Below are 13,063 nucleotides of genomic sequence, written 5' to 3' on the forward strand. Positions count from 1 at the left end.
ATTTGAAAAATAATTTAAAATTTTAAATAATAATATTTAATTATAGTAATAGACAGAAACTTAAGATTAAATTTTTATAGTAATTAATTTATTTATACCAATGCTATTATATTTAAACTATATAACATAATGAATATTATCTGTAGTTTGTTAGTGGAAAGAGAATTTTCAAAAGAAAAAGGAGTAACCATTGATTCATGCCAAAGCAAAGCTCATCTCCACTGATGAGTTTTAACTCAATATCATCTATACAGTTGCAGAGTTTCAAAGGAATTTTAGTCGAAGTCAATTATCGAGAAAAAGAAAAAGACAAGGACGGATTTCCAACAAATTCGCAGCATATTGCAAACTTCCAAAGTCAGAATGTCACATTTTAGAGAAACAAAATGAACAGGAGTATTTACAGTTCAGTCTAACAAACCTCAATTAAGCTCTACCGCAAAAGGGAAGGTAGAATAAGGCTTGTAGGATAAACATCATGAGACAAGCAAACGACTCACAGCCATGAGGTATGAGCTAAAGCAACATTATTACCTAGTGTGCTTATAGATTCTCAAAAGTTCTTGTCAAATAGATACCTCTTATTGAAGTCGGAAAACTGGCTTGAAGTTAAGAGAACTACATTATCTCAACAACAGCACGACTAATAATTTTTCCTTGGTTGAGATCCTGGAATGCTTTGTCTGCCTCCTCAAATTTGTATTTTCTTGAAACCGCATCAGTCAGATTGAAAATACCTGTTTCTGCAAGTTTAACCAACTTGGGGAGATCCTGCCTTGCCCTTCCTCCATAAGAACCAATAACTTGAATCTGTCCCATGAGTTATTTGAGTCAAGTTTAACCGAGATGCTTGCCAAGAGAAATATCAACAACAGAAAACCTAAATTCATTCACCATTTCATATCACAGAATAAATGGGATTTCAAGTCCAAATAAGAATCACAAACAAACCTAATGCCACTAATCCTCGAAGCATCTGTAGTAGGATTCTTGGTTCTATATAACTTTTCCCTCTCCACCTGTCTACCACCCTATAGCTATTAAATATAAGTGAGCTAACTCCAAATATCAAATGTTAGAACTTATTTCCATCAAACACTATAATTCTCTTGTCCAATATCAGAAATTGTACACATAGTTTCCAGGTTTGGCATCTATCCTACATCATTACATGCACCATATCACTAATATTTACTAATTAGCAGACACTTACCTTTCGACGAACAAGACGATTTATATCTATCTCCCCAACAGAACCAGCTTTTGCAAGTCCAATCATTACAGCTTTGCCTCCATCTTTTACACTTTGTGTACATTGCGAAAATGTTAGTGGTTTGCCCAAGGCTTCCACAGCAATGTCTACACCTCTTCCCCCAGTTATTTCCTGCCAAAGGTAAGTGAACAAGTCAATTGACTTGGACCTAAAAGAACAGAAATTGTGAGATTTTGCAGATCTATAAATTTAGTCTAGCTCTATACATTTACAAATGTATAGGCAATTGCAACAGTGTAACAGAAGATAAAGGTCTCCGCTTATAATAACAACAATAACCATTCATTGTATTAACTTCTATCAATTAACGTATCGCCATTTAGAGGAAACTCCCAATACTTTGCTCCAGCCCAGTGCATTAGCTGATATTTAAACTTTCAATAAACATAATTCCTTTCACTATAACCGATTAAAATGATAAAAACTTGCACATCTGCAATCATTCTTGCTTGCTAGATACCATGTAAAAAAAAAATGTAAGATTTCTTTTCTCTCTTTTTATTCCATTCTCTCTGCTTCATGGTAAGCACATACTAATTTTCTCTCAGTTACAAATAAGTAATAACTTTGAAACCAGAAAGTACAAAAGGATACAAACAACTAAGATACTCCCGCATTAGCAAGAAATTAAATTTCCAATTTGATGAAAAGAAAAAAGGTTAAGTAGCAAGGCCGAAAATGAAGCTTTTACTATTTTATTCAGAGTGTTGCATTTTATAAATATAATGACATCAATCATCCACTAAAATTAATTATATGTGTGTGTATGTGGGCGCACGTGCACATATATCCACCACCAGCATATTAATGCACCTTTCTAGTACATATTTATGCAAAAACAAAAACAACATAAGTGCTTCTGCAAGTGCGTTCATTTTGAGACATGAAATCATCAGAAATTATTCATCCATTTAAAATGAAGCTTCTTATCTCATAAATCACTCGAAGGATAAGGTACGAACTCTAATCCTTTCAATGGGATCTTCTTTCGAGGAATTTATAGTGTGAGTTGCACCAAAAATCTTAGCTTTCTCTAGTTTGTCATCCTGAACATCCACAGCAATAATATCAGAGGCACCAAATGCCCTGGCTATCTGCAAACAACTGGAACCATTTTTCTTATCATGCTTATGCCAAAATCAATCCAATTAAAAACACTAGTAAACTCAAGTTTGAATCCTAATCAAAGCCAAATGAATTTTTGAAAAAGTATGACACTGTGGATCACAAGTATATGAATTTAGATTTTGACAATATGTTGTGCGGAAGATAAGTACCAGTCGTTTAAAACAATCAAATTGAAAATTGCTTACCATTAGGAAAAAGGACTTATAAGAACTTTAGGAAAGAATTGTTGTAAAATCTTACGTTTCCTTAACTAGGCTTCCTCCCAATTAAGAAAGAGGAGCATGAGAAAATGTCAAGCTAACAATTTATTGACAAAAGGATATGTAGCTTAGAGGATGTTTATCTTAACCTATAAGCTGGTTTGATTAGTCTATAAGCTTTAAAAATAAATAAATTTATTTATCTATAATATTTTTAAGATTATAGCTAAAAAAGTATTGGGGTCAACTTTTCAGTTTGGTGCTTATAAGCTAGTTTGAATAGGTTCCTTCCTATATTACCATCATATAATTTTCAAATTCCATCACAAATCTCATCTAATATACTTTTTAGTATTTTAACAAAAAATATACTAATAAGTTACTTTTTACAAATGTGTTAGCTACTCATCAGCCACTTGTAGGCATTTTAATCTAGCAAGTGAAGTAATTGCTTAAAATCTAAATGCTTATAAACTTAAATTTAAAGCTAATTTCCATAAGCTAATTCAAACATCTTCCTAATGACCTTAAGCATTTGCATGCCATATTTTAGGACTTACCTATATGCACGTTGTACATGTAATTTTCCAAAATTGTTAGGAATTTTATCTCCTACAAAAACTTTTAATATCACGTATACATCACTCATGTGCATAAAATAACATGCTCTCAATTATCTTTTTGTTCTAGTATATTTAATATAAAATAATCATAGATAAAATCATTACTTAAATTTTAAGTTGATAGGTCAAATAGAATATATGCAATTCCAAAAATTTCCTAATTGAAATATAGATTCATTTTTTACCTCGAACCAACACCCCCAATTCCAATTATGGCAATAGAATCACCAGGATGCACCTCTGCCGCATGGGCCATAGCACCATAGGCAGTAAATACTGCACATCCTAAAATTGCAGACTCTGTGTACGGCAATGAGTTTGGTAAATTAGTCAATCCATATGCCGGAACAACACAATACTCAGCAAGGCCTCCCATGCTATACATGAACACTGGCTTTCCTACATATTAGAGAAATAATTTCGATGATTCAATAATGGCATTATATACTAAAAACGAAACACAGTTAAGTTATTTCCAAGAGAAGAAACATATAACTCAAAGAAGATGAAATATTGAAAAACAGTAAAGGAAAGACTATCACAATTGAGGCACGTGCTTGCACCCAACCTATTCTAATGAGAAACATACAATGCCAAATACACCCAAAAAGCACTCAATTCTCAGATACCTAGATTCATGATCATCAGATTATCCAAGCGAGGGAAAATACTTATTTAGATTCCTAATCAAGATTAGTTTTAGTGATACTGATAACACTTTGTTGTGGATGGTCCATGGGTCAAGATACAAGAGATGTGGGATTGAGACTTGTGGCTAGCTGTGATTCAAAATAGTAGAGCATTTTTTTAAATTATCTTATTTTATTGTTATCTCTATCCATTGTTATTTTTTCAGTTCTATCAACATTAGGACCCTATTACCAATAGGATTTTTATAGTCATTTGCATAGGCTCTCTTATAAAAGAGGTTAGAGTTATTAATAAAGAGAGGCAAAAACTATTCTTCCAAATTCTAAGAGGTTTGAGATCCTCTTCAATAAGTTTTGAGGTTAAGGGATCTCCTTTCAACAAGCTCTCAATTTTCATTCAAAATAGGTTCATCTCCGTGAGGTAGAAAGTGTAACCAGGGGAAGACATCTGTTGGAGAAGGAGATTTCATCCAATGACACAGTCATCAGCTGGAGAGCTTCAGCTGGAGAGCTTAACAACGCTTCATACACAAGCAAAGTACAAGCATTCTAGTCTAGGGCAAATATCCTCGTACTAGAATTTTTTTTGTATAAATCTTTATTATTTGGTAAATAATATCCTTTAAGTTGTGGTAGCAGTACAAAACACAATATGACAATTGAATATAGAGTATTTTGGGGGTAGGTTTAGTTGATTTACTTATTTTGTTTATAGTATGCAAATTATATTTATTTTGACATGTGAATTATATTTATACGGATCAATATATTTTCTTAATTTTATTTAGCATAATATGTTTATAGAAAAAGAAATCAAATATTAATTTGCATGTAAAGTAATATGATACTTTTTGAAAACAAAAGCATCATTAAATATTTAAAATTGTTTAAAAAAAAGATATAATTTAAATGATTAAAGAATTACAGTAATTTCTATATATTATGTCCTAGAAACTCTCATTTAATAACTAGATTATTAGTAGAACAGCCCTAATCTAACTCTATAATGATAAAATTAAAAATTATATATATATAAAACTAAGAGTCCCATTTCCTTCCCTACATTGGATGGTTTCTTCTTGCATCACTTCTTCTCTTGTGCATAGCTGCTACTAATATGTTCTAAGCGGTTTTGGAGGCACTTTTTTAAACAGAACCACCATGGTCAACATAGGTTGAGGTCGAACTACAACCAATCACAATATCTAACTTAAACCATTAAAGGTTGAATTGCATCAATTACTTAGAGTAGTTCATTCCTTTATTAAAACTTATATCACAATAAGATTTTCTTTTTGTTAACAAAATAAAATCGCTCTCACAATAAAACTTTCATAATCCATCACTCCTATATATTTTCGTTCAATTTGAGTAGGTTATAAAAAAAAAGATAACAGTCTTGATTTTCTAAATTTATCAACTGAAACTAATCAAACTAGATTTAAGACCACTGGGTTTGAATCAATTTTGTTTGTTTTGGTTTGGCTGATTCTGGAAATCTTGTGCAACACTATCTTTCTCCTTCTTGCTTTTTTTCTTTCTTCTCCTTCTTCCAAACCCCTCTATTGGAGACCCAAAGCATATCTTGGGACATAAATGAGCAATAAATTGGAACCCAAATGGAACCCAAGGGCGGGAATGAGAGAATCTAGCAACTAAGATGCATTGCTACTGAAACAGTGATGAAAAGGAGAGAGAAATAGACTTTGAGAGAAAGATGCTTTATAATTTCCCTCAAGAGTATACATACTACTTACAAGAATATACGATAGAAAATAAAATCAATCAATACACTAATTATAGCCTAATCATATCCCAACCATATCACATAACCTAAGCACCTAAATATGCACGTAATCATTACAAATCTAAGCTGTTTACAGAAAGTATTTCAACACTCCCCTCAAGCTGGGGCGTACATGTCACATGCTCCAAGCTTGCTACAAATGAATTCGATTCATTAACTTCAAAAGATTTTGTGAAAACATCAGCTAGCTGATCATTTGAGTTGACAAAGCTAATAAAAATGCATCCCAACTTAATCTTTTGTCTAATAAAGTGACAATCCACCTCTATATACTTCGTTCGCTCATAAAAAATTGAATTTGATGCAAAATAGAGAGCGGCTTGATTATCACATATCAGCTTCATTTGGCCAGTGTCGCCATACTTCACATATCAGCTTCCTTTGGTCAATGTCGCCATACTTCAATTCCTGAAGAAGTTGTTTCAACCTCGCCATACTTCACATATCAGCTTCATTTGGTCAGTGTCGCCATACTTCAATTCTTGAAGAAATTGCTTCAACCAAATGAGTTTGCATGTTGCTAAAGCCATAGCTCGATACTCTGCTTTTGCACTTGATCTTATAACCACACCCTATTTTTTACTTTTTCAGGATATAAGATTCCCTCCAATCATAATACAATATCATGAAGTAGATCATCTATCTGAAGGGGAACCTGTCCAATCTGTATCAGAATAGTCAATAATTTGTGAGTGATCCTTGTCCTCATAAAATAGACCCTCTTCTGGATCTCCTTTGATATATCTAAGAATGCGAATGATTGTGTCCCAGTTACTACTGTATGGGGTTTGAAGAAATTGACTAACCACACTTACCGCAAAAAAAATATCCGGTCATGTGATAGTGAAATAGTTGAGCCTGCCAACTAATCTTTTGTATCTAGCAGGATCTTTAAGTGGCTCCCTCTGTTCAGGAACAAGTTTAACATGTGGATCCGTCAGAGTATCCACATGTCTATAGTCTAACATGCCTATTTCTTCCAATATATCCAATATATATTTCCATAGAGAAATTGAAATACCTGTTTTAGACTATATCACTTCAATCCCCAAGAAATACTTCAATTTTCCTAGGTCTTTAATTTGGAAATGACTGAACAAATGTTGCTTAACCTGAAAGATTCCATCATGATAATTTTCTGTAACGACAATATCATCAACATAGACCACTAAATAGATGTATCTATCATTATTATGACAAAAAAATACAAAGTGATCAAATTTACTTCGAGATATTCCAAACTTTTGAACTAAAGTGCTAAATCATCCAAACCATGCTCTTGGAGACGGTTTTAGATCATACAAAGAGAGTCAAAGACAACATACTAAGCCTGACTCCCTCTGAATAACAAACTCTAGAAGTTGCTCCATGTAAACTTCTTTGATGAGCTCACCATAAAGAAAGGCATTTTTAATGTCGAGTTGATAAAGGGTCCAGTGATTAATTGCAGCCAATGAGATAAGGAGGCAAACAGAAGCTATTTTGGCTACTAGAGAGAAAGTATCACTGTAATCAAATCCAAAAACCTGTGTGTAACCTTTAGCTACAAAGCGAGCTTTAAAACGATCAATTTTGCCATCAAGTCCTATTTTAACTGTGTAAATCCATCGAAAACCAATAGTAGACTTGCCAGGTGGTAAGAATACCAGTTCCCAAGTTCCATTGTTGTGAAGAGCAGTCATATACTCAACCATTGTATTACACCAACCAAGATGATCCAATACTTCTCTAATTGTCTTGGGTATAGAGTCAGCAGACACAGTAGAAATAAAAGTATAATAGGAAGGAGACAAACGATGGTAACTTATAAAATTATAAATAGGATGAGGATTTCGAGAAGAGCGAATACCTTTTCGAAGAGCAACAGGAGGAGTAGCTGTTGCTGCTGAAGGCATGACCGAAGTAGGTGATGATGGAACAGAGGTGAGTCATAAGAAGTACCTACATCAGGGAGAGAAATATCATTATTATTAGTAGATCGGTGAGGCCGACGTGTGTAGACCTAAAGAGGTGACGTAGAAGTGGAAGATGGACATGCTTGAGGCAAAGGAGAAATAAGAGTCGGAGGTATATGCAAAACTCTAGGAGCAAAGGTTTTGTGTGCTGGACTAGAATAAAAATAAGGAGAGGTTTCAAAAAAAGTGACATCTGCAGACACAAAATACCTGTGAGTAATAGGATCATTGCATTTATAACCTTTTTGAAGCCGTGAATAGCCGAGAAAGACACATTTAACTGATTTGGGGTGGAGTTTTTCTTTGCCAGGAGTATGATCATGAACAAAATATATACATCCAAAAACTCGCAGAGACAACTAGTTGGAATTCTAATTAGGAAATAGAATAGAATGAGGACTTTGATGTTGTAAAATAGAGGAAGGCATTCGATTAATCAAGTAACAGGCAGTAAGTATAGCTATCTCTAAAAAATGCAACAGAACATTGTGATGTAGGGGTAAGGTGCGAGCTATTTCAATCAAATGCTGATTTTTTCACTCGGCAACCCCATTTTGTTGTGCGGTATGAGAACAAGAAGTCTGGTGAGTAATACCCTAAGTAGACAAGAAGTGAGTGAATGAGGAAGATAAATATTCCCTTCCATTGTCACTTTGTAACATCTTAATGCAAATACTAAATTGATTACAGATTTCAGCATAAAATTTCTAAAAAATAGAGAACAACTCAGAAAGATCCTTCATTAGAAAAAGCCAAGTGTAATGAGAATAGTCATCAATAAAGATAACAAAATATTGAAATCCCAAAATTATACTAACCCGACTTGGACCCCAAATATCTGAATGAACAATGTCAAACATAGAAATGGCCCAATTATTGACTCGCTTGGAAAAAAAAAAACTCAAGTTTGCTTTTCAAGTTGACAAGACTCGCATTCTAAAGACGACAAAGAAGAGAGACTAGGAACCTGTTCAGACTTGGATGTCTCCAACAACTATGAATGAGTTCAGCAGGCAGTGGTAGACACAAAATCAATTGGAGGGTTATAAGTGGAAAAATAATACAATTCTTATGACTCCTATCCTGCTCCAATCATCTTCCCAATACTCCGGTCCTGTACAACCACAGATTCAACAATAAAGATGATTGAACAGCTAAGATCTTTAGTCAATTTGCTAACAGAGATTAGATTGTATGGACATTCAAGGGTGAATAAAATAGTAGTCAAGGGGATAGAAGAAAGGAGATATACGTTATCTATTTCTTTAACCTAGTTTGTGAACCATTAGCTAATGTAACTTTAAATTGTGTAAAAGGTGAAGCAATAGTAAAAAAAATATTGTAATTACCAGAAATATGATCAGAAGTACCAAAGTCGAAGATCCATGAACCAATGGGTAAAGACTTGGTTAGATAAGCAAATGACTTATCAGAATGAGCAATATTTGAAGAAGAATACTACTGAGTTGTTCGAAACTGTAGATTTTCTCTGTACTCTACTTCATTTAGAGTGATTGAATCTATTTTGGAACGTGGCCCTACTCTATTTGATTGGGCCAAGGGAACTGAATCTGCAAAAAAGATAATCTGTGACCGTGAATAGTAAATCCGAAGTTACTGTTCACAAGGGACATGTGAAGAAGAGTTGGGCAGGTAATCGAACCGAGTGGGCTGGAGTTGCCGGTCTCTGGCAATGCTGGAGGAAGGGTCACTGGCGTGAAAAAGTCACCGGAGAACTGTTCATGCATCGCTGCGTGTACCGGAGTCAAAAAGGTTGGGCGGTGCGTGAAGGCACGTTTGGTGGCAGCGCTTCACAAGGTCACCGATTGAAACCGGCAAGACTGGTGGGCTAGGTGGTGAGACCAACTGATTTTCAGAAAGTCTCCAAACAAAGGTGACAGATTTGCTACTCACAGCTAGGCCAAGTTTCTTGGCTCTCATTCCATGAAACAATAATGAAAAGCAGAGGAAATCAGAGACTTTGAGAGAAAGATGCTTGATGATTCTCCTCAAGCGAAATGGGGTATATATACTACTTATAAGAATATGCAATAGGAAATAAAACAAATCAATGCCCTAATTACAGCCTAATCATATCAATCATATCACAAAATCTAAGCACCTAATTATGCACACAATCACTACTAATCTAAGCTATTTACAAAAAGTATCTCAACAGCTACAATCTTATTTAGCTGCCGCGACAAAACTTATATTTGCAGGCAAAACCATGAAGATTTTAGAACATCATTGCAAAGGAAAATTTTTTGTTCAATGTAAAAGACAAAAGAAAATTTTTTGTTTTTCTCTTTCAGTAGTTGCTTGTAATATAGGAACCATATAAGCAGCATAATAGAAGGGAAATGTTCTTTGGTACAGAAGTAAAAGGTGCAAGCTTCTCGTTAAAATGACTGGGGTTTAGTTCTAAGAACATCTACATGCAAAAATCAGTGTAAGAATCCTAATGCAGCTCCATTTCTCATGTTAAATTCAAAAGAAGATAGTAACAGTTTGAACACTAATATAAAAACTAACAGTCACTCAATTTTTGTAAAGTAGATAGTAGGCAGAATAGGCACATCCTTTATCCAGAAATCAACAGAGTTCATGTAACTGTTGATTAGTGTGATCAACAAACACAACAGTAACTTGTGCTCAATAGTGACAGATTTTTTCACGTAGTATACAAGTAATGATGATGCCAATTGGAAAAAATCTAATACCCATCATCCATCAAGCGTAAATGTATAATAGACACTTTAATCAAGTAGGGCAATAACAATGTATGTTATTAATGCAAGTAGTAACAAACATTGAAACAGTTAAAAATATTATCACTACGGAATTGTGGTGAAACATTACAATTTAATGTGTTTTAGCAGTTCAAAATATATACATGCGCACACACACATAAACATATGTACATTTATGTATGTAGTTTCTTACCGTTGTTGCGGAGGAATAGCCTAGTTTCACCATCATAAAGCGTTCCTTTTGCCCGGTTATAAGCAAAGAAATCCTCACATAAATCATCATGACCCTGTTCAAAAACAGGAATTAAGCATATATATATAGATTGCATTTTTATCAGAAAGAGATTATTACAACTGCAGCACGACCAGAGGTTATAAAATAATGTTAAAGACTGCAAAATGGGCCCCAATAAAGAAGATGGCATCTTAAAGTAGTGTCACCTTAGAACAGTATAAGCAGTTACCACAAGGCATGATGAAAGCTCCAATAACATGAGATCCAATAGGAAATCTGGAATAAGACAGAACTGAAAGTCATGATTCATGTTACTTGGTTTATCTTTTGCACAATAAAGAATAAAACTTCAAGTTCACATATTGTTGTTCTTGTAATTGAATTAAAAGCACATCTCATGATCTTAGCATTTAGTATATAACATTACTGTACCTTTCAATAATTTTGCGGTCTGTCAAAGGCCCATGTTCAACAACTTCACCGGTTATCTCATGCCCAATAGCACAAGGACTAGCAAATGGAAGTTCTCCTTTTATAACATGGAGGTCAGAATGGCAAACTCCACAGGCTGCACTGAAGAGCCATACTATCAGAAACCATTTCAAAATAGATAGTATATTGCTTTAAGCAGAACCATAGACCAGCCATGGAAATTCCACAATGGACCATTGAGGGGGAGAGAGAGAGAGAGAGAGAGAGAGAGAGCCCACACTTACATACACAATCAGTGCTGAAAATGAGACAATGGTCACCATGAGTTATGAATCAATAAAAGATGCATAAAGTTCAAATGCTTAGTATAGTAAGCCACTTCAAAAGAAAAGTAATTGACTATTTTGATACATTATGTTTATTGAGTAAGCTCCCAATGCAAGCAACAATCAAGTTGGATTCAATCATATGGATCATTCTCCACTTCAGTTGGTTTAGGGCTAAATATGAAATGCCTAGTTCTAGTAAGTTCTTCTTTATTTCTTTCCCCCAAGACATCCTAGATCTACCCCTCATCTTTTTCAGTTCTGCAACTTATATATACTTGACCTTCAAATTAAGCCCTCACAATCTTAGACAACCTAATATCACCACCAAGCTATAAATAATTCTTGGCGACCTCAATTCAATAATCAACATCCTTGTAACTATCACCAACCTTTCACATAATTAAGCTTAGAAATTTATCCAAAATTAATATAAAGAGTAAGAAGAGTAAGCACTCTAGATACCTTGTTACCTCTTGTATTAAGAAAAGTCTTAGAGATTTTCTTTACAGGTGGCATGTATGACTTATCGTTGGAGCCCATACAATACAATAAAAAGGCATGGGGTTTGAAATAAATCAGCCAAGAAGTTTTCTTCTAATAATCAAGAATTCCACAGAAGTGTTATGAGATAATGATTCAAGAACTGATATTCTCACCAAGCCTTACCCACGATCTTGATGGGATTTTAAAATTTGAAATTGCTATTTCAGCTGCGAAATCAATAGGTACCCATGATCTAAAAATTTTTGAAGGAACCACTGATTAAGAAAAGGCAAGTAAAAATAGTCAACTCTTTCATCCGGGTAGCATAGGCAACAAAATTACATATCGATTTAGCAGAGTTTGGGGATTAAAGAGGAAGAAAATAAGAAGCCAAGAGAAATAAGAGAACCAATTTCATATGATCAATCATAATTAATTTTTCCTTCCATGTCTACGATCACAAATAGCGAAGAAGAAGAAGAAGAAAGAGAACTCATTACCTTTGGTTTTGATGAGAAGCTCGGAGGCTTTGGGGCGAGGCATGTGGAACTCCTCAATGGTGAGAGGTTGATTGGGTTCTCTAAACACAACTCCACGCATGAATCCACCTGAGCTCACATGATATGAGCTCTTTGAAATGGTCATCTCATTACCATTATCATTCGTAATGTCGCCTTTGACGCCGCCAAAATGATACAGAGCCGCAGCAACTGAGGGGCGGGGCTTTGCGGAGAGAAGCCTCTTGGCAATGCCAAAGCCAAGCAGTGAAGAAAATCCCATTTTCCAGGTAGGCAAATGACACAGAGACTTCGCTAATCTAGTCTAGTAATCGGTCTTCGCTTCCTCTGAAACCTTGGTTTGATTATCCAATCTATTCAGAAGTCCAGTATTCCCACTTTTTTTTTTATTATTATTATTTTTGAAACCATTAAATATTTATATCTAATTAAATTAAACATTTAATTCTTCCGCAAATATAAAGCTTACTCTTCTTCTCTAAAAAAAAAAAACTCTTCTTTTCCATTTGTTCGCGACTTTCTGTCTGCCATTAAAAAGAAGATGAATTTAAAATTGTATGAATATATATAGCAGGCTAATTGTTTGTTAATATGTGATAATTAATTGCTCTTTATATATAAAATGTGGGACCTTGAGCTCTTTTAAATGTTACATGATAATTGTTAAGTTGGGTTAG

General features: G+C 34.3%; 1 protein-coding gene across 2 annotated transcripts; it reads right to left on the reverse strand.

Moving 5' to 3' along the window:
* Positions 1-320: 320 nt before the first annotated feature.
* LOC110629936 (alcohol dehydrogenase) lies at positions 321-12,776 on the reverse strand. Of its 2 annotated transcripts, none has more exons than XM_021777155.2 (8): positions 12,369-12,772; positions 11,057-11,192; positions 10,831-10,900; positions 10,583-10,676; positions 3,410-3,623; positions 2,236-2,377; positions 1,214-1,384; positions 321-810 (listed from the first exon to the last, which is right to left on the reverse strand). In XM_021777155.2, exons 1-8 carry the CDS (start codon positions 12,646-12,648, stop codon positions 619-621), a joined length of 1,299 nt encoding a protein of 432 aa, XP_021632847.2. In that variant the 5' UTR covers positions 12,649-12,772; the 3' UTR covers positions 321-618. The 2 variants fall into 2 exon arrangements, with proteins under 2 accessions (XP_021632847.2, XP_043805603.1); XM_043949668.1 differs by lacking the exon at positions 321-810 and adding an exon at positions 828-1,031 and having other exon boundaries at positions 12,369-12,776.
* Positions 12,777-13,063: the final 287 nt, after the last annotated feature.

This window comes from Manihot esculenta, chromosome 13, assembly GCF_001659605.2.
Source record: "Manihot esculenta cultivar AM560-2 chromosome 13, M.esculenta_v8, whole genome shotgun sequence".
In the NCBI taxonomy this organism is placed as follows: Eukaryota; Viridiplantae; Streptophyta; class Magnoliopsida; order Malpighiales; family Euphorbiaceae; genus Manihot; species Manihot esculenta.

Bases quoted from the DNA above. Each gene is read 5' to 3' on its own strand.
- LOC110629936 (XM_021777155.2), bottom strand. From the start codon at position 12,648: ATGGGATTTTCTTCACTGCTTGGCTTTGGCATTGCCAAGAGGCTTCTC. The intron at 10,901-11,056 runs GTACAGTAATGT...GTCTTATTCCAG, and splicing joins GACCGCAAAATTATTGAAAG to ATTTCCTATTGGATCTCATG. The intron at 811-1,213 runs GTAAGTGTCTGC...CTCATGGGACAG, and splicing joins ATCGTCTTGTTCGTCGAAAG to ATTCAAGTTATTGGTTCTTA.